The 20,144-nt window shown below is 42.8% G+C and overlaps 2 protein-coding genes across 2 annotated transcripts in view; both read left to right on the top strand.

Annotated features, from left to right (window-relative positions):
* LOC124263534 (cell death abnormality protein 1-like) overlaps positions 1 to 20,144 on the top strand; it is a 215,522-nt gene that overhangs the window by 191,706 nt on the left and 3,672 nt on the right. The window contains exons 2-3 of the mRNA XM_046698197.1: positions 18,695 to 18,752; positions 18,971 to 19,852. Of these exons, the coding sequence (XP_046554153.1) occupies positions 18,701 to 18,752; positions 18,971 to 19,852 (934 nt within the window). The 5' untranslated portion in view covers positions 18,695 to 18,700. The remainder of the gene's footprint in view (positions 1 to 18,694; positions 18,753 to 18,970; positions 19,853 to 20,144) is intronic.
* LOC124263540 (cell death abnormality protein 1-like) lies at positions 8,250 to 14,512 on the top strand. Its single transcript, XM_046698204.1, has 3 exons — positions 8,250 to 9,107; positions 12,944 to 13,070; positions 13,431 to 14,512. The coding sequence occupies exons 1-3, from the start codon at positions 8,305 to 8,307 to the stop codon at positions 13,497 to 13,499; spliced, it is 999 nt and encodes a 332-aa protein (XP_046554160.1). The 5' UTR covers positions 8,250 to 8,304; the 3' UTR covers positions 13,500 to 14,512.

Genomic DNA, 20,144 nt, shown 5'->3' on the forward strand with positions numbered 1-20,144 from the left:
TTATGTGAAGGTGTGATGTTCAAATGTTACTTTACTTTTCTGTGATGCATCTCATTCATATCAGAGCAACTGCCCAACACAGATCAACACGTAATACCACAGACGTGGCAACAGTCATCAACGTGGATATAAACATACTACATGTACTCCAGCATTTCACATCAAACATGGCCCAGAAACCCGTGATTAGGACATCTTATATCAAGTAGTACACACACACGCACACACGCACGAACGCCGCACACACATGGCTCCTATTGCTCAAACCCTCCACTCGACCTAGGTTTTGACTTCCCCTGATTGAACATACTTTGTACATTGGATTCCGATCCGTGGTAACATTCAGTAATGTTTCTCCACATCACAGGACTGGCATACATCAAAATAAAGTTTAAATCGTATTGTCCATCATGTGTTCAATCCATACATCATCGCTACATTGCATTTTGAACCACTTTCATTATGTGTCAATGGACAGCGAGACCCACTGATGTATGTTTATATATGGAGGTTACATGTATTTGTACGTGAGGATCTACAGGGAAAGGAAAACGAATACGTTAGGTGCTATCTGAAATGAATACACCAACCACGTTACCCATGAGTCAGTTGGCTATGTTCTTCCTTCTCCTAATGTCGTGTAAGAAGCAAGCAGAAATAGATTGCGTAATATTATCACTATTGATGAAGCTATGTACTCCTTAACCAGATTACGAGGAGAAGGAAAATAATGATATCTTGAAAGAATCTCCTTGTGATTTATACCAGCGCATTGTATATCAATATATATGAGCGTCCGCCCGGAGAGGGGAAGGTCGCGGGTTCGATCCCCGGCCGCGTTATACCAAAAGACGTTAAAATATGGTACTTGTTGGTCCCTGCCTGGCGCTCGGCATTAATGGGTACAACAAGGACTGGTCGACTCAGAGTCAGTATAATGTGTCTGAGTGGGATATTCATGCTTAACTGCGGCATGGTATCTCAGTGGGCTAGCACTATAAAACCAGCTTAAGTCTCGGCTAGTACAAGCAGCTGCACCTACACATACACACACACATGCACGTCGTCATATGAGCGAAATATTCACAAGCACGACGTTAAACCCAATTTCACCTCACCTCAATATATATGTTTTGAGAAATTAAAAAAAAAGGCAATAAGAACCTAATCTGTATATGTAAGTGTGTGTATATATCAATCAGGTGTTGTGCACATTGTTGAATGTAAATCTAAAGATTGTGGTGGTGTGTGGTCCTGTGCATAGAGCTCAGGTCATAAATCAGCTGAACTTAAGCAACGTTGAGCGCGGAAAGTCCTTGGATGACTGACCGTATTTGGCAGCTTGACTCCTGAGAGTTTCTAGGACTTAAGTCCTGCCCTTCAACGAATCACATGTGATACATGTGGCCTCACCTTAGGCAATTGAATTTGTTCAAATTTGCCACTGTTTACCCAGCACAAAACGGGTATCCGGTAGGATAAGTCACATGACTATTAACCTTCTAGCGCCTCACTCGCAGCTTGGTTTATCCGGAGTAATAATACGCATATTGTTAGCGCTATGAGCATTCCACCAGTGAATGGAGATCAGCGCATTACAAATGCACTTATTACTTATTATAATTATGTTTTACAGGTTGCAAATACTATGCAGCAGAGAGGGTTCGGGTGATCCTGTAACAGTCAGGCTGGTAAGGCTCATCATCAGCTTAGGGCCCTTGCCCCCTCTACACGAGCCCAGACAGCGAAAGGGACTTCTCCAGTAAGCGCTGCCAAGTCGAACCCACGAAGACCATTCCGGAGAATATGCAGGCTCCCAAACACTGCAGCCTTCTGCATTACCCAGAGTGTCAGAAGGGCTGTGCTCCTGGTGGACAACCTGGGCACTCTACTGATCTGCGCCAAGACAACAGGAGGTACCAAACCAAGGGCACCGAGAACAATGGGGAGCCTGACGACAGTGCACTTGAGATGCATGCGAGACATTTCAAAGGCGAGGTCCACATATTTGGCATGCTTTTTCTCAATCTTGACAATCGCATTGCTGTCAAAAGGGACAGGAAATTCAGTAACATAAATAAATTCATTGGCTTTATAGAAAAGGACAAGATCAGGTTTCTTGGCATGAATTCTTCTGAGGCTGTATATGGGCCTATTCCACAGACGTTTAAAGCTGTCATTTTCCATGACGCCCTGGACATGTTCAGGGTCGTACTATGGATGGACCTCGGAGTCAAAGCCAAAGGCATAGCGACGACGGTAGTAGGAGCGACGAGCAATGCCGTCATGTCTTTTAAGATATGATATTTGTGTCAAGGAAGAGCATCCACTAACAAGGTGTTGGACAGTCTCTGTAAAATAAAATCATGGCAAAGTCGACATATTATATTGATATTTTATTTAAGAATCACATTTTGGCGATTGGGAGTGGGAAGTTACTGGTCGTGGGCAGCAAAACAAAAGCCCTCAGTTTCACATTTAAGACCAGCAGACTTCATCCAGGCGAAGGAATCAGTTGGATTGCTACTCTGTTCCACCCACTGCATGTACACACGATGCAATGGTCTCTCAGAAAGTTTGTCCTGGTTTTCTCCCATCGCTGTACCGTCCAGCAGTACATTGTCATCAACAAAATCAATCTCAAATTTCAGATTCTGTCCAACAAGCTTGAAATAGCTGTGGAATTCCTTGTTTTCATCGTGATTCTTGACATGCATCACCAGAGGATATTCCGATAAATAGATATGTGCAAAAGTACACAAAATAATTCTATCATGAAGAGCCTCCGCATTAATCATACTCCGACATTAACAATTCAATCATCATACACACTGCTTCGTTACTGAGGGAGATATGTACTCATTAACCAGACTGCGGGAAGAGGTCGGTGTACACCTTTAATAAATCTACCGATACATTTGTTATCATTGTATCATAAACTGATACTGATACTGAACGTATCTAGCTATGCACATAATTCCAAACGCTATCAGGGAAAACGAAATGTTTTGATCAGTCGTCATAAGAAAGATAAGGCTTTAAAACACATCGATAGAAATTGAACGGTTTCGGAAACAAGACCTTACTGTCCACTGTCAGCTCGCTACCCGTGTTGTGACGTTATACTTGTGATCAGACTGCGATTGCTACATCCGAACCGCGATGAACACCTTATGGCAACTGGCATGCTTGAAACAAGTAGGACTCCTCCCTCGGAGATAGCAAAATATTTTATGCGTCACAGTATGTCATTTGCCAGAGCAGGTTTCTGTAGACACAGAATGTTAATTATAGCCCTGAGGTCATCACCTGTGAATTGGTCCCCAGTAACCCATGCTTGTCGTAAGAGGCGACTAACGGGATCAGGGGGTCAGACTTGCTGGCTTGGTTGACACATGTCATCGTATCCCAAGTGTGTAAATAGATGCTCGTGCTGTTGATCACTGGGTTGTCTGGTCCAGACTGGGATATTTACAGACCACCACCATATAACTGTACTATAACACAACAAACCAACCAGCCAACCTCTATATGTCGGCAAGTCCAGGATCGATAAGTGAGGTATCAGGTTGTGAGAAATCGAACTCGAACCGGCACACCCATAGATCTTCACTTCTGTGGGTCCGATATAAGGCGTGTGAACGAACGTCATTCCAACGTCAATACATCATAACCCATTTGGAGATGTAGATGGAGTCTGTAATTACGTGGAGTTGTAGGTACTCTGACTGCCAGAACGCCACTGATTATTGCCCTTGAAAGGGTCACGTGACAGTCCTACAGAGAAAACACACTGGTTTCACGCCGCTTTTAGCAATATGCTACCAATGTCATCACAGGGCACACCAGAAATTGGCTTCACACATTTACCCATATGGGGATTGGAACCGGTTTTCAGCGTGACGAGCTGACGCTTTGACCATTAGGCTACCCCACCGCCCCTGGCATAAATATTTGGGTCGTTTACGTCAATGTGATGGTTCACCTCTTATTATCCCAGACGCTCGTATAACGACGCATTTTGTTTTGAGTCATGACATTAACCCCTCTACCCCTTAACCCCTCCCGACATGAGATTAACCCCTCTACCCGACATGAGATTAACCCTCTACCCGACATGAGATTAACCCCCTCTACCCGACATGAGATTAACCCTCTACCCGACATGAGATTAACCCCCTCTACCGACGACATGAGATTAACCCCTCTACCCGACATGAGATTAACCCCTCTACCCGACATGAGATTAACCCCCTCTACCCGACATGAGATTAACCCCCCTCTAACCCGACATGAGATTAACCCTCTACATGACCGACATGAGACATTAACCCCTACCCGACATGAGATTAACCCCTCTACCCGACATGAGATTAACCCCCTCTACCCGACATGAGATTAACCCCCTCTACCCGACATGACATTAACCCCTCCCCTCTACCCGACATGAGATTAACCCCTCTACCCGACATGATGATTAACCCCTCTACCCGACATGAGATTAACCCCTCTACCCGACATGAGATTAACCCCCTCTACCCGACATGACATTAACCCCTCTACCCGACATGAGATTAACCCCCTCTACCCGACATGAGATTACCCGACCCTCTATGACATGAGATTAACCCGACCCCTCTACCCGACATGAGATTAACCCCCTCTACCCGACATGACATTAACCCCTCTACCCGACATGACGACCCCCTCTACCCGACATGACATTAACCCCCTCTACCCGACATTAGATTAACCCCCTTTACGCGACATGAGTATGTTCATGCCAAGTTAAACCTCCTTTGTCCTGCACTATGACACTCTTCCACAAAGGGAACCCACACTGTTAACTGTGAAATGTTTTACTGAGGGGCTTGAGGGGAAATGGCCACCATGTGCAGCTGTTTGACTTGTTCACTAAGTCTACGAATTCTGTCTTCGTTTCTCTCCTGTATTCACCGTTATCAACACATTCAAAGGCTAGTCCATCCGGAACGATATGCGTTAACGGGTGGTACAAGTCACAATAGGGAATGCAACGCACATCATTTTGGTCACCGATGTGTAAACAAATTTGAAATGTCTTCCACACGTCCATCATAAAACTTTATGAAAGTTTTACTGTAGCCTTGAAAGTTGTAACTTTCTTCAAATAAATAAACATATAATGTGCTTATTTTGTCCCACAAACGTTGTGAAATGCAAAAAAGAGGTGGCTGTCGGGTGGCATGTGAAATAATTCCCTTATACATCCCCTATCTTTAAGTAACACAGTATCACACTAGAAATAGGTTGTTTTTAGAATGGTCTATTGGTGCCTTTTGGTGACGCTTATCTAATATCAATATTAACACTCACAACCTCCGATCAGTAAGGGATTTCCTATGTGTTTACACATACAGCGACAGGCCTGGTTGATGCATGTACCGTGTGTCCGTGTTACGGTAGGACATAATCACATGGAACACCATTAGCAGTGGTACACACAGACCACGTTATAGTGACATTGTTTTGGTTGTACCATGAGTTCATTGAGACATGTATATTGGTCCATATCACCAGACCCGTTAGCATTGATCTTCAGTAACCCATGCCTGTCTTAAGAGGCAACGATGGGATTGGGTGGTCGGTTTCGCTGACTTGGTTGACACTTGTCATCGAATCCCATTTGCGTAGATCGATGTTCATGCTGTTGATCACTAGATTGTCTAGTCCAGACTCGATTTACAGACCGCCGCCATATAGCTGGAATATTGCTGAGTGCGGCGTCAAACTAAACTTACTCACTCCATTTTGGTAAGTTGATGTGTAAATTGTACTGCGAAGGTACTCAGTCAAGAAACGTTTAATGCAGCATGACCCGTATGCCGGTAAATTATAAAAATAATAATACTAGTCTATCCCTCATTGCCATACTACCCTTGAAGATCGGAGGTAGAATTCATCTTCAGCAACCAATGCTTGTAGTAAGCAACCGATGCTAAGTATCAGGTTTGGCGTAGGTGGGCCTGTCAGATACCTGTTTCAAACATTTTTATTTATTTATTTTTTTTTATAATCGTCTAAACAATCAGATTCAAACATTTTCCAAATGCAAACGTAGAATTACTTTTGAGATAATTACATTTGCAGAATATGACATAGCAAAAGTGGAACCTTACATGTTATCCGGACTTCTTATCTGTACTGAGAAGAACATAAAATGTGTTGCATTCAACTTGCTGCTGAGACGTTGAACAAGGTTGTCCAATGAGATGACTAGGCCCAAAACACGCCGTGGTTGTCGCCAACAGCAGGAAGGTGAAACTGAAACCGTTCACATGAATCAGAGTATAAAGTTATTAAGAAAACCATCAGTCGAGCGGCGGCCGTGAAGTACACAGCAAGACGGACCAGTTCAAGTAGGTCTATTTAATCAGCTGTTTTTGACTGTAAAATGACTTTTATGACAATTAAAACACGAATTCCCCACATGGGTACAATGTGTGAAGCCCATTTATGGTGTCTCCCGCTGTTGTATTACGGCGTAAAACCATACTCACTCACTATTCCCGCCGTGATATTACTGGATTATTGCTCTCATAATAGCAGTTCAATATCTGTCATACTGGATATATATTGCATTTATAAAAATGGCGTTTTCAGGTAACTATGGCGTTGTGTTTCTTCATCATGCTGCTCTGTATGGCTGATCCAACGCAAGGTAGGAAAGAAAATAATCAAAAACACGCGATCATTTGTTCTCCCTCCTACATTTGTCAACGTGAAAAAGCAATTATGTATTAGAAAAGTATAATACTTTATGGATAACAACTTCTTTATTGATAAATAAAGAAGTTGTTATCCATAACGTATGATACTTTTCTATTATTCATCAACATCTAAAATGCCAATCCAGCAATCATGTCCCCATTTGGGACAAAACAATCCTTTATGAAGCCCATTATGATGCTGTATCATACCGTGTATTGCTATAACGTTGTTGGAAAAACGGCGTCAAACTTTTCTTTAAGTCAGTCAGTGTGACTATCCAAAGTCCTGCTTTCACGAGTGTGTTAAGCGCACCCTGTCTGTCCGCCCAGACGTCAGGCAGTAACTTTCGTCATGTCTGAAACAACCTGGACATTACTTTCACTTGCTAAAGCCCTGTTGACTTGCACGATGTGTATGTTTTGTTTGCGTGGCATTCTCGAAGTTGGCGTTATAGAGATGACAACACTTTATGGATGATCAACTTCTCTGTTTTGACAATGGCGACGTTTCGATATAGATTCTTATGAGATGCTTGAAAACGGTATAAGAATCTGTACCGAAACGTCGCCATTGTCAAAACAGAGAAGTTGATCATCCATACGGTTTTGTCATCTCGATGTATATGCTGCTTGTAGATCTGATATACCTTCCAGTACAATGTGGATGTTGTGACTGAAGGCCTTTTTGTGTGAGCCATATATAGGAACATTTTGAAAATGACTTTGCCTAGTTAAGGTTGCACTACACAATACATGATTGCATTATTATGGTCAAAAACTCAGGAGGTACCATCATGACACATGCTTAAGGAAATAGTTTAATTTATGGACAAAATAAAAACATTAGTAAGTGATAACTAAAATAAATAAATCAACAGTTGTTTATCAAGTTGGTATAAAATGTTAAGGTATGTTTTTAGGCTTTTTAAACATAACGTAACTTGGCGAACGTACATCAAAGTAGTTTCTAGGGTAAATAATTATTTACAATTCCGAATCACAATATCTCTCTTCTGAAATATCCACGTAGATTATAACAGATTAGTTACCGTTTGTTGATAATGGTTTAGAATAATAGAAGTTGTCATCCACTAAGTCGTGTGCTTCATTACTGACTCGCCAGCGCATCTAAGACCGATCAAAACAATCTCGAAATATTGCAAAATTTATAATTTACAAAAGATTTCCTGTCCCATCACTTGATTGTCTGGTTATCCGGCCGCCGCTATTTGTACTGCTGTAGCATCAGGATGTAAATACTTAGTTTGGTGTGAACTGCGGGTGCTACTGGTAGAACATGTTTACCCTTTACGTGAACACCTGGTGTCATCACTGATTATCAGTTTGTCTCTTTTGGGGCAAATCAGGGAGATTGTCAACGTGAGAAAAGGAGGAAAGGAAACACCAATCCTTTTATGATTCTTGAGGACAAAAATTAAAATTAAAACCACATGTTTTTTACTTGACAGGAGCTGGATGTATGGAGGGACAGCATTGCTCTGACTGCGACACGGAGGGCAGTTGTTTGCATGGTTGTAACAAGGGCTATTTTGGAATGAAATGCAAGTCGCAATGCAGCAGTAAATGCAGATACAATACGTGTAAACTAGACCCGGGAACAGGTGCAGGCAAGTGTACTGATGGATGTGAGCCAGGATACCAAGGCATAATTTGTGACAGACCATGTGACAGTCACGTGGTCAACTGTACACTGTGTCCAGGTGAATGTGACGGGGAGTACTGTCAGCTGGGTGATGCTTGTTTTGTCGGATGTCGAGATTCCAAGTACGGATCAGGATGCAAGACGTGCCCCAGTAGCTGCAGAACCTGCAACAGGATGACAGGAGTATGTGACGAGTGTGACCCGACACATTATGGAGTCAACTGTGAGAAGACGTGTGAGAACTGTGCAGGATCCTGTGAGTCTGACTGTGAATGTGTTCCTGGCTTCTACGGGGACTTCTGTGCCGAGACTTGCAGTAAAACATGCCGCCCCAAGTCAGCCCACAAGTGTCTTCCTGCTGTGACGTCAGACAGCTGTACAGGTGAATGTCACAAACACAGCGCCACGTGTCTCCATGGCTGTGTGGATGGCTGGTTCGGCCCGAGGTGTTCTTCTCCGTGTAATCTTGGATGTCGCCATCAAAGATGTAATGCAGCAGGTTCTTGTGCTGAAGGCTGTGAACTTCATCATTTCGGGTCAGCCTGTGAACCTTGTTCTGAGAACTGCGCCAACCGAACATGTGATCAGAACACTGGTGCCTGTGTGACGGATTGCAGCGAGGAAGGAAGTGAGCCTAACTGTACACAGACCTGCTCAACTCCAGGATGCTCTACAGACCATCGTAACGCATGTGAGTTATTCTTGAACCATAAATACTTGTTCTTAGAAAAATGTGACTAAACCTTTCCCATATCCATAAGGTGTCTGCTAAACTCACAGTCGACTGAATATTTCCACATGAAGAGCACGTGTTTATGTTGAAATGTTACCCCAAATTTTAGGCGCAATGAGGAAGTCACCATGAACGTGAAAGTCCAACATGTTACATGTTTACTCAGAAATCTCCAGATGACATTTGCTTTTTATTTTCGATAAATTTTCTTGAACCTCTGAAGATATATACTAAACTGCAAAAGAAACGAAAGTTTCGAAAAGATTAAATCTCATGAAGGTGAACATTCATATTTATGGAACGTCCATGGTAAAGTGACGTATTGATTCCAGATGAGATGATGTCATGCAGTTTGACGTCCATACGAAACATTCGCACAAACACAACCACAGTGCGTAATGTTAGCATGTGCATTGACAGTTCTGGATCGAAAGCATGCATTTCACTCTGAAATGTTTCTGAGGTATCCCTTATAAAGGTTTGTGTCAAAAAGAGTTCAATATCGACGCTAGGAGGTGTACACGCCCAACATGCAATGCCTAGACTAACGACTGATCAGAGAGGAATGGCCATTGGAATGTTGCGAGGAGGTTTCTCTGCAACCGCTGTAGCTAGACAATTGGGCTGTCATCTTAACGCGATTACACGACATGCTCGACGTCATCAGCAAACCGGGGCTGTTGCTGATCGCCCCCGTACCGGACGGTCAGGAGTGACAACTCATCCGCATGATCGGTTCATCAGGGTCACTCATCTAAGGAACCGAACTGCAACAGCAGCCTTAGTTCATGGGTCAAGGGGAGCAGTGTCCAGCGATACGATTACGGGCTGCAGAAATCTACTGTCGACAGCCATATGTGGGGCTAATTTTGACACCGTCATCGACATTACAGTGGCCCAGCAACATCAACGTTGGCAACGTGTGCAGTGGCGTCAAGTTGTCTTTTCAGACGAGTCTCGATACCATCTTTCAATTGCTGACGGCCGTTTACGTGTTTGGCGTCGGCGCACTAAGCAAACATCAGGCAAACAGATGGAGTGTAATGGTCTGGGAAACATATATTTACAACCACAGGTCCCCAAGCTTCATGTCTTCCGGCAACGTGTAACGTGTATCTGTTCGTCAGCCACATGGGATCAGGTTCTTCAGCCTCAATTACAGTTCTGTCATTAGAACAACGCACACAGCGAGGGTGTCGATGGGTTATCTGTCAGGACAACATTAACGTTCTACCATGGCCGTCTCGCTCCCATTGAACATTTCTTGGACGAAATTGGGCGTAGGATTGCTGCAAGTAGGCAGCCACTCACACTTGCACAGATAGAACAGAGACTGGTGTTCGAGTGGATCACTTGCCTCAGGCATTCTTTCAGACTCTGGTGAACTCAATGAGGCGACGTGACACGGCCTGTGTAAAAGCCCAAGACTGTCACTTTTCGCGTTCTCCATTTGACGGACTGTGATCAGTTTCAGCTTAATGCAATACAATGTCAACAGCAACTTTCAGTTGTTAAATTAACAGCGTTATCTCTTGAGTAGGTGATTAGAATAGTTTTGATTTTCTTCTATTTAAAGACTTGACAAAAAACAGTATATGTGTTAATACATACTACTTGCATGCCATCGTCTAATGCAAAAAGATAGTAACATGTTCACAGGATAATATCGAATTTTGTATGATTTGACACCAGGCGTCGTGACACACCCTCGAAAAGATGCGGCGTCAAAAGTTCAGTATCATGTTTGTCCACCATTGGTTTTGATGCAGGCTTGACACCGACGATTAATAGGCGATCCTGAGCGATTGAAGATTGGGGAATGTTGTTCCATGTCTGAATCAATGCTGTCCCAATTCAGCTGATGTCAGAGGCTGATTCTGAGCTTGATGTAAACGTCACTCCGTTTCATCACAAGCGTGCTCGATAGGGGACAGGCCCGAAGAACAGCTATCCGGGGGAGTACCGGAATGTTCTACTGTCTCCGGAAATCTGTCACTACACGAGCGACACGTGGACGGGCATTGTCTTGATGAAGTTACGTCTCTGTCCTTAAATGAACGGCTGCACATGAGACCCAATGATATCATTCCTGTATCTCAGACCTGCCTGATTGCCACTGACAATCACAAAGTCGTGTCCGGCAATGAGGTGTGATATCTCCCCATACAATAACGTTGTTGCCACCAAATAATCGACGTTGAACAACGCACGCGTCAGCGTACCGTTCACCTCGCCGTCTGCAGTCCCTTGCCCTGCTATCTGAGCTGTCCAGATGAAATCTTGACTCGTCAGTAAACAAAACACCATCCAAATTGGACGTCTAACAGGCCGTAGATGCGGTCTGCAAGGCAACACGTGCCTGACGACTCTGGAACAAAGGACGTCTAACGGGCCGTCAGGATGCTGCTGCGCTCCCTCAGTCGTTTCCTTACGATTCTGGAACTGTTTGGTGGTAAGCCACGAATAGTCCGAGGAGTCTGCAATCGATTCCATGGATGGATCAACCGAATGTGGTTGTCTTGCTGATATGACGTCACTCATGGACGGCCGGTCCGAGGCATATCTTTCGTGTTCCCATTACGATGAAAACGTCTCTATAGAGATGAGATCGGCTGTCGATGGCCATCGAAATGTCTGGCCGCTAAGCTTCTTTTGGGGCCATTCCAGTCTCCAGCGGAGACGCTGGTTTTCTGTGAACCGTGGCATGAAGTACAGGCAGTTCAGCATTCAGAGTCTAGACAATAATAAACCTTTCTTCAATGTTCAATATCAGATGTGTGAACGTCAGCTGTCAAAAAGCTTACAAAAGGTGATATATCTTGACATGGACATAGGAATCTACACCGAAACAGTTCATCATTATCAGCATACACACAAGCTCCACCCACATTTTGAACGTGAAAGTAGGAAAACAAGTTCTTGTATGGGTATTAACCGGGAAAAGTGATACATAGTTTACTCTGACTAAAACAAAGACAAGACAGAAATTGAAATTTGGTAACACTTTACTTGCAATCTTAGAGGAATACACAAAAAACATGACATTTTCACTTCTAAAATATCCTTCTAAAGGGATGAATTTTGTGAGGTACACAAGTACAGTAGGGGAACTTCATTTGTTTATATGTTTCTAGAAAGCCACCATGACTAATGATAATAATCATTTCTTGTAACCAGAGGGACACAGATTAATAGTTAACTGTAAGTGATAAACTACATGCCACCAAGATAAAACTACTATTGTCATGTTGAGGGTGCCAATGGACGAATGTCGTGTTACTTTGTGGCTGCCCCATACCAACCTTGTGTTGTTGTGGTAAAGGTGAGTAAGTGTGTGAGTTTAGTTTTACGCCGCTTTTAACAATACCCCAGCAATATCACGACGGGGAACACCTGAAATTGGCTTCACACATTGTACCCATGTGGGGAATCGAACCCGGATCTTCGGCGTGACGAGGTGAACACGTTAACCACAAGGCTGCCCCAACACCCCTGTGGTAACAGATGGTAACAGATGGTAACAGATTGTAACAGATGGTAACAGGATGCATGGTGGGGGTTGTTTTCAGAAGATACACCTAAATAAAATACGACATAGAGCTTAGTATAAACTTCTATGAAGCCTTCTGTAGAGAAGATGTGTGATATTACAATAATAGGGCGTGACTGTGAAGATATGGAGAAGGATTTGTCTTTTTTATTTAATAATAATCACGATCAAATCGTGATGGTTCCTTGCAAGGTGAGAAATTATTCGTTGACCCCAGACTAGTGTTCATGTATGTTTTGTTTTATCAGCTCTGCAGGAGATGCCACATACGAGTTCAGCCACCCTGATATGGGTTGTGTGTGCAGCAGTCCTGTTCGCCCTGGTTGCAAGTTCCGTATGCTGTGTCTGTTTTCACAAAGGCCCGTGTGTACAAAGGTAAGTGTGTGCTTATCAGGGGTTAATAGTGACAATACGAGATATGCAGGGCTTCCCGACTGATGACAGATATTGCTTGCACTTTGAAGGTTATGGTCTTTAGCAGTGAACGGATACATGTTTGTACATTGCCTGGATTAAATCAAAGTAGTAAATCTAATTCGTCGCAGTAGCTTGATCATCAGCAGAGCCACGTACAGGTCAGCTGCGTGTAAATGCTTCCGTTAAAATATACGTAGAATTCATTTACTCACCATTTTCTAGAATGCCGTTCATGTTCAAATGATTTGCTTCAGGGAATAATCTGTATTGTAAATGTTTCAGAAATGGTGTTTATGGTCTGTCGTTGATGTGTTTCAGAGATATGACAGAAGCCAACAGAGGTGGTGTCCAAATACGTCTAGGTGCACCAAGGATCTCTACACATGATTACTGCGATGTCGACAAGGGTGAAGATGGTCCAGTAATTGTGTACCTGTAGTACAGGGTCCAGTTAGTAGAAAGATGGAGTACAGCATGTGACGGTGGTTATTTTTGTGTGTAATTTGTACATTTGTTAAATCAATCATTTGTTATTTCCGTCACATTGTCAATACAGATAACACGCTTGTACAGAAAGGTTGAGCCGAATATGTTTTAATAAGAAAAACGGACAAACCCTTCCGAGTATATCATGTGCAGTTGGTGTGAGTCAAATGGAGATGATACCGGGTGTTCCTGTACAAATAAAAGTATCGTGCCTCACTGGGGCAACAGTCTCAAACATTTTTTCACCTGCAAAACACGTGGCATCGGAAAATAGTTGAACACTGATGTATTAGATTTGAACATGTTCTCTATGTAAATGGGAGAATCGCCAACTTACTCTTACCAGAGGTGCACAAAGTACGTGGTCTGAACTACCGTTGCCTTGACTACCGTTGTCTGGACTACCAGTTTGTGGAAGCCACGGTAGCTCAGTGTGTCTGACTGCTGACTTTGTGTGCTAGCAATGTGGTGCCGCATTCGGATAAATCCCTGGTGGGACTCAACCCCCAAATACTAACATTTGGACGCTTTTATCCCAAGTATAACACATGTTGCATTTGTCCAGAATAAAAGAGCAGTGTGTATTCGTGGCTTTCGGCCATGGAAGCCCTCACACTTTTTAGATGGCTACGCAAGGTCCGGCATGTAGACGACAAGTCTTCTGACTTCCGCGTTTGAGCATGGGTGTCTTCGTGGGCAAGACGCTAGCCATTTTGCCCCACACATGAATGTGTTGCTTCGCATTCCTGATGGACTAATCTCAAATAAACAATATATCTGACCACTTTCAAAACGGCACTGTGTGTTCATACAAATGTTTATAATGTGTTATAATGTTGTTATTTGAAGCCTATTGCCTATCATGATAACTTTACAAATGCTCAGATGTACGTAGTTCCCATATCACTACAATGTAATTACTTAAGAATTCGTTGTCAATTACTTTACTGTTTTACACTAATAAAATATAATCTGTGCTGCTTTCTCAAACTACCTTGGGTTTTTTTGTTTGAGTTCCAAGAATTGTAACCACATAATATTTACATTGACTCTGGGATGTTTTGTTGTAAAATTTTAAGTTCACTTTCCGACAAAATCCGTGACAAAAACGCAGACTTATACATTTTTACTGTGTTTTCCGCACATATGTATTGCCATGCATGCTCTGAAAATTTAAGAAGCTGTAACCAGGGGCTGGATGTATCGATCTTTCAAACGCCCATTTTCAATACTTGATAAAGAAGTGCTTTCCTGTTTTTCACGTGGTACTTAAAGGTCACATGCAACCAAAACATCAAACATAATTAAGACACAATTATCACTTATCCATGACATAATACACATTGCTGATTATGAAAAGACATATATAGCAAGTTATAAGTGTATAACCGCAAATCAAAAGGGATGTGTGTATGTGGAGGGGGAACCCGTTATTTGTCAACTTATAAATTCAATTTACATTTTTGAAGATTTGGATTTGTAAGTCCGTACCGAAAGGTATCACAATCTGCAAAGTTGTGTTTTACGTTGCATGTGATCTTGAAGATGTGGAATGCGGTTGATTAGGGCCACCGTCATATCGCCCTAAAAAAACAAGCGAAATTGAATCCTAGTGATTACAGAACAATAAATAGCAACAAAACTACATGAAGTGGGTGTGAATGAATCCTCGTTAATGCCTAGGTCACATATCCATTTTAGCCATGAAAGATTAGCAGGTACATGGACACACCATCAGTAAAATTCTAACCATGGCATAGCTGAGATCAAATGTTGATGAACAGTAATTTTCATATTGAACGATGACAAAACTGAGATTCTCATCATCAGCTCCAAACAGACAAAATGAAAGTTCAAGATCGTTTGTTCTATGCCCGAAATCTAGGTGTCACAGTAACATCACGTCAGTAACATCTGCAAATCTGCATATTTCCACCTAAGGAACATCAGACAGATTAGCAGGTACATACACCATTCAGTGTGCCTAAGCCATGCATTTATGACATCACGTCAGACTACTGCAACAGTCTACTCTATGGAATACTGCAGAAGTCATGGACAAGTTACACCGTGTTCAAAACACAGCTGCCAGGCTCATAACACGCACACATATGTATGTGCACATAACACCAGTCCTGAAGGACTTACACTGGCTCCCTGCAAAAGACAGCGTTGTATTCAACTTCTTGTGTTTGCTTACAGGACCATGAATGGGCTAGCTCCATTCTATCTCCAGGAACTAGTCAACCTTCACAAGCCTGGAAGGTCACTCAGATCAGCTAGTCAGCAAAGCTTAGATGTTCCATCTGTCCGAACCACAACATACGGGGACAGAACATTGAGCAGAGAGGGCGCTGTACTCTGCAATGGATTACCTGAAAATGTCAGAAAATTGGAAAATATCAACAGTTTCCGATCTTGTCTCAAAACCATCCTCGTCAAATGAGCATTCGACTAAGCGCACATGAGCAGGACTCTGGATATGTAGCGCTATACAAATGTCTAATTTGATTGATTAATTCGCGAAAACACAACCTGGTCCGATAACATCTTACGAATCGTGCATTTTTCAAAACGTGAAAGACGTAATTGTGCAAATGGTCGAAATGCACGTGCATGATTGTGGGATAAATACCGATTTTGGACAGGACAAGCACGCAGTAACAACCCTACCAGCACGGATATTCCAAGACTTACCCAAGCGCAACGAGACAGGGTGATCGGTTTGGCCAATATGGAGCTTCACACCGCCAGATGGCAAGAACCTGCAAGAACTGCAGCCAGGCAACCATCAACAAACTGATAAACTGCTACCACCAAACAGGCCATAACCAAGACCACCCAAGATCGCGAAGACCAAAATTGACGACACCGGCAGAAGACCACTACATCCGGCAGATCCACCCCAAGAACAGTTTCGTGACCGTGGCGACAGCTCCTACGGCTATTCTGATGAGTTTGTGTGCTATTTGAGTTTTGGGGATGGTGTTACCAGTGCTTTTATCTCACATACTTACCACTGCATCAGTAAACGAACCCATTGTCAGTGAGTTCACACATTGTAACTGAGCAATATTGCTTTATCGCAATGACTGTTATCACTATTTCGTTAATTACTGTATGGCAATATCGGTAAGTGTCAGGCTATATGCCGTGTTATAACAATAATAACATACATGAAACAAGTCGGAGAGCCATGGTCAACCGATATTGTTTGCCGCCTCAAACGACAAACATGCATTTGTGAAGATATACTCTCATTCTGCCTACATCTTATTCAGCCTACAGACATAATAAAAGTGTAGGCAGAAGTAGAAAAGTCAGGCCACCCCTAATTTGGAAATGGACTTGCCCATGATAATAATATAACACTGTCTTGATGAATTCATATTCTACTGATAGTAGATAACATGATACACTCGATTTCTGCCACTCGGTTTACAACCATGCTCCAGTTGAATTTTCTTATTTCTGTCTGTTGATTCAATGTCCTTCAACTTACTCGAACAGGTTTGGGTGGGACTTGCCAAGGGACCTATTCAGTGTAGAGTGCCAGCCCTCCAAGTGATCGTTGGTGCATGGACCGGCTTTATCATATTGATTCCACTTGAACAAGGCATCAGATAGAAAAACTAATTAACCAGAAGAACAATAGGATTAAAGGTTGATTAGAGAAAAACCAGTCTGTTCATTATTTTTATAAAGATCATTAATAGAGAAAACTGATTAACCTGGACAAAAGGATTAAAGGTGGATTAGAAAAAAACCAGTCTGTTCACTGTTTTAAATTGATAGGTAAAAATAAGAAAACAGTAACAAAAACATAAGAATGTCGATATAAAAAGTGTGAATCAAGCTGTCTGGTTATCAACAACTCAAACGAAAAACTGAACACACACAAAAACTTTAGAGTCTTTCTTCTTCACAGAGGCTTGATGTTCTTTGATTCTTACAGGGAGGGGTCTTGAGGTTTCGCCGATGTCCGAGTCTCCACAGTCACACTTTATGTGGTAAACTGTGCCTGAAGGGTCTTTTTTAGTTGTGGGGAAGAAGAAAGACTCTAAATCTGCAATCTCTGACCACACCCAAGCTCACTCAGACCACAACATCCTATGGATCAGCGTCAATGTACTCACCAGTAATCACACCCACTACAAGATCAGAAAGCTACTAGAAGTCATTCACATCAAGAGACTACAACCGGCCATGAACAGAGACCAAGGATATTACATCCCCCCTGCCTACAACCAACTCATCACCAAGCAATCTTAATCCCATTATTCTCCTGTCTGTCATATCACTGGCTTCCTCCCTATAATCCCCTATAGCTTACTCTGTTTGTGTAACTATTGGCTTCTTGTGTAAACAACCACCAACCTTGTACATCAACCTCATTAATGATGTAAACATCATCACTTACTGTTCAACCTTACTATGTATATAAATATATCTTGCATCTAGTACTGTACATCATTTGCTTGATAACGGTGTTAGTCGCTACACCGAAACGTCGCTTATATTATATTAAAGAAGTTTCTTGTATATCCATAGAACTCTCCTTGTTGTTCAGATCATACAGCTGAAGAAAACTCTTATTTCAGGATCAGGGGAAAGTTTATCTGACTTTAGTACAAAGTGCTCAGTTATGCCCCCTTAGTTGCGTCACTGTTATCCGATTGGACAACGCTAAAAGATGCCCAGATATATCCGAACACACTATATGTTAATGTCAGTTCTTGTATGTCTGTCACACAGCGTTGAACAAGATGACCAGGTCCCACACACGTCGTGTTTGTCGTCAACAGCAGGAAGACGAAACTGAAAACGTTCACATGAATCAGAGTATAAAGTTATTAAAACAACCATCAGGCGACAGACGTGGAGCGGCGGTCTTCAGCTACACAGCAAGGCGGACTAGGGATAATGTTAAAGTAGGTGTAGTTAATCAGGCGTTGTTTAATTTAATTTAATTTCGACCTTGCTTTTCCCTGTTAATGTTTCTGGCTGGATACAGCATATTAGCCATATATATGTATACATATGTAGGTGTTCAATATTTGTCATAATGAGTATATGAGTGTATATTACGTTTTCAGGTAACAATGGCGTTGTTTGTCATCGTAGTGCTGATCTGTATGGCTGGTCCCACACAAGGTAGGAAAGACCAATGTCTGAGTTAAGGAGAAACCTTTGTTGCCCATCTGGGCCATTCAGCTAATGTTCTGCATTGTGGCATGTAAATACTTAGTTTTGGTGTGAACTGCGGGTGAGACTGGTAAAAGCAATTATGTATTGTATTTTGACAAAAGCAATTCTGTTATGATTCTTGAAGACATATTATCAAATTAAGACCACATGATTTTACTTGACAGGAGCTGGATGTAATGAGGGACAGCATTGCTCTGACTGTGACGTCAAGGGCGATTGTTTGCAGGATTGTGACAAAGGTTTCTATGGACTCAAGTGCCAGTCGCAATGCAGAGGCACGTGCAGATACAACATGTGTAAACTAGTACCAGGTAAGGGTACATACACGTGTACTCATGGCTGTGTACCTGGATACCAAGGCACAAGTTGTAACAGACCATGTGACAGTCACGTGGTCAACTGTACACTGTGTCCAGGTGGGTGTGACGGGGAGTACTGTCAGCTGGGTGATGCTTGTTTTGCCGGATGTCGAGATTCCAGGTACGGATCAGGATGCAAGACGTGTCCCAGTAGCTGCAGAACCTGCAACAGGATGACAGGAGTATGTGACGAGTGTGACCCGACACATTATGGAGTCAACTGTGAGAAGACGTGTGAGAACTGTGCAGGATCCTGTGAGTCTGACTGTGAATGTGTTCCTGGCTTCTACGGGGACTTCTGTGCCGAGACTTGCAGTAAAACATGCCACCCAAAGTCAGCCCACAAGTGTTTCCCTGCTGTGACGTCAGACAGCTGTACAGGTGAATGTCACAAACACAGCGCCACGTGTCTCCATGGCTGTGTGGATGGCTGGTTCGGCCTGATGTGTTCTTCTCCGTGTAATCCTGGATGTCGTCATCAAAGATGTAATGCCGCAGGTTCCTGTGCTGAAGGCTGTGAACTTCATCATTTCGGGTCAGCCTGCGAACCTTGTCCCGAGAACTGCGCCAACCGAACATGTGATCAGAACACTGGTGCCTGTGTGACGGGTTGCGAGGAAGGAAGTGAGCCTAACTGTACACAGACCTGCTCCACTCCAGGATGCACTACAAGCTATAGTGAGATCAGTGAGTATGCGATATACAGTTTATACACATCGAACTTAATTAGGCACCCTTTAATATATTTCATCATAATGATGATGATGATACATGTCAATGAGGAAGGTGTATAGAAGCACATTTCAGGTAATTAAAAACAAGGTTTCAGTTTGAAACTGTTTGCCAAATCGCAGCCCACATGCATGTGAAACGTGCTACCGATTGCATATCATGAAAAGCAGTACCTCTGCCCGGCCGTTCAAGAGTATAAAACTTGTGAATATGCCATCCTTCCAACAATGTTAACATGGTGAGGAGA

The sequence above is a fragment of the Haliotis rubra genome, unplaced genomic scaffold, assembly GCF_003918875.1.
Source record: "Haliotis rubra isolate DU_JTF1 unplaced genomic scaffold, ASM391887v1 Scf889, whole genome shotgun sequence".
In the NCBI taxonomy this organism is placed as follows: domain Eukaryota; kingdom Metazoa; phylum Mollusca; class Gastropoda; order Lepetellida; family Haliotidae; genus Haliotis; species Haliotis rubra.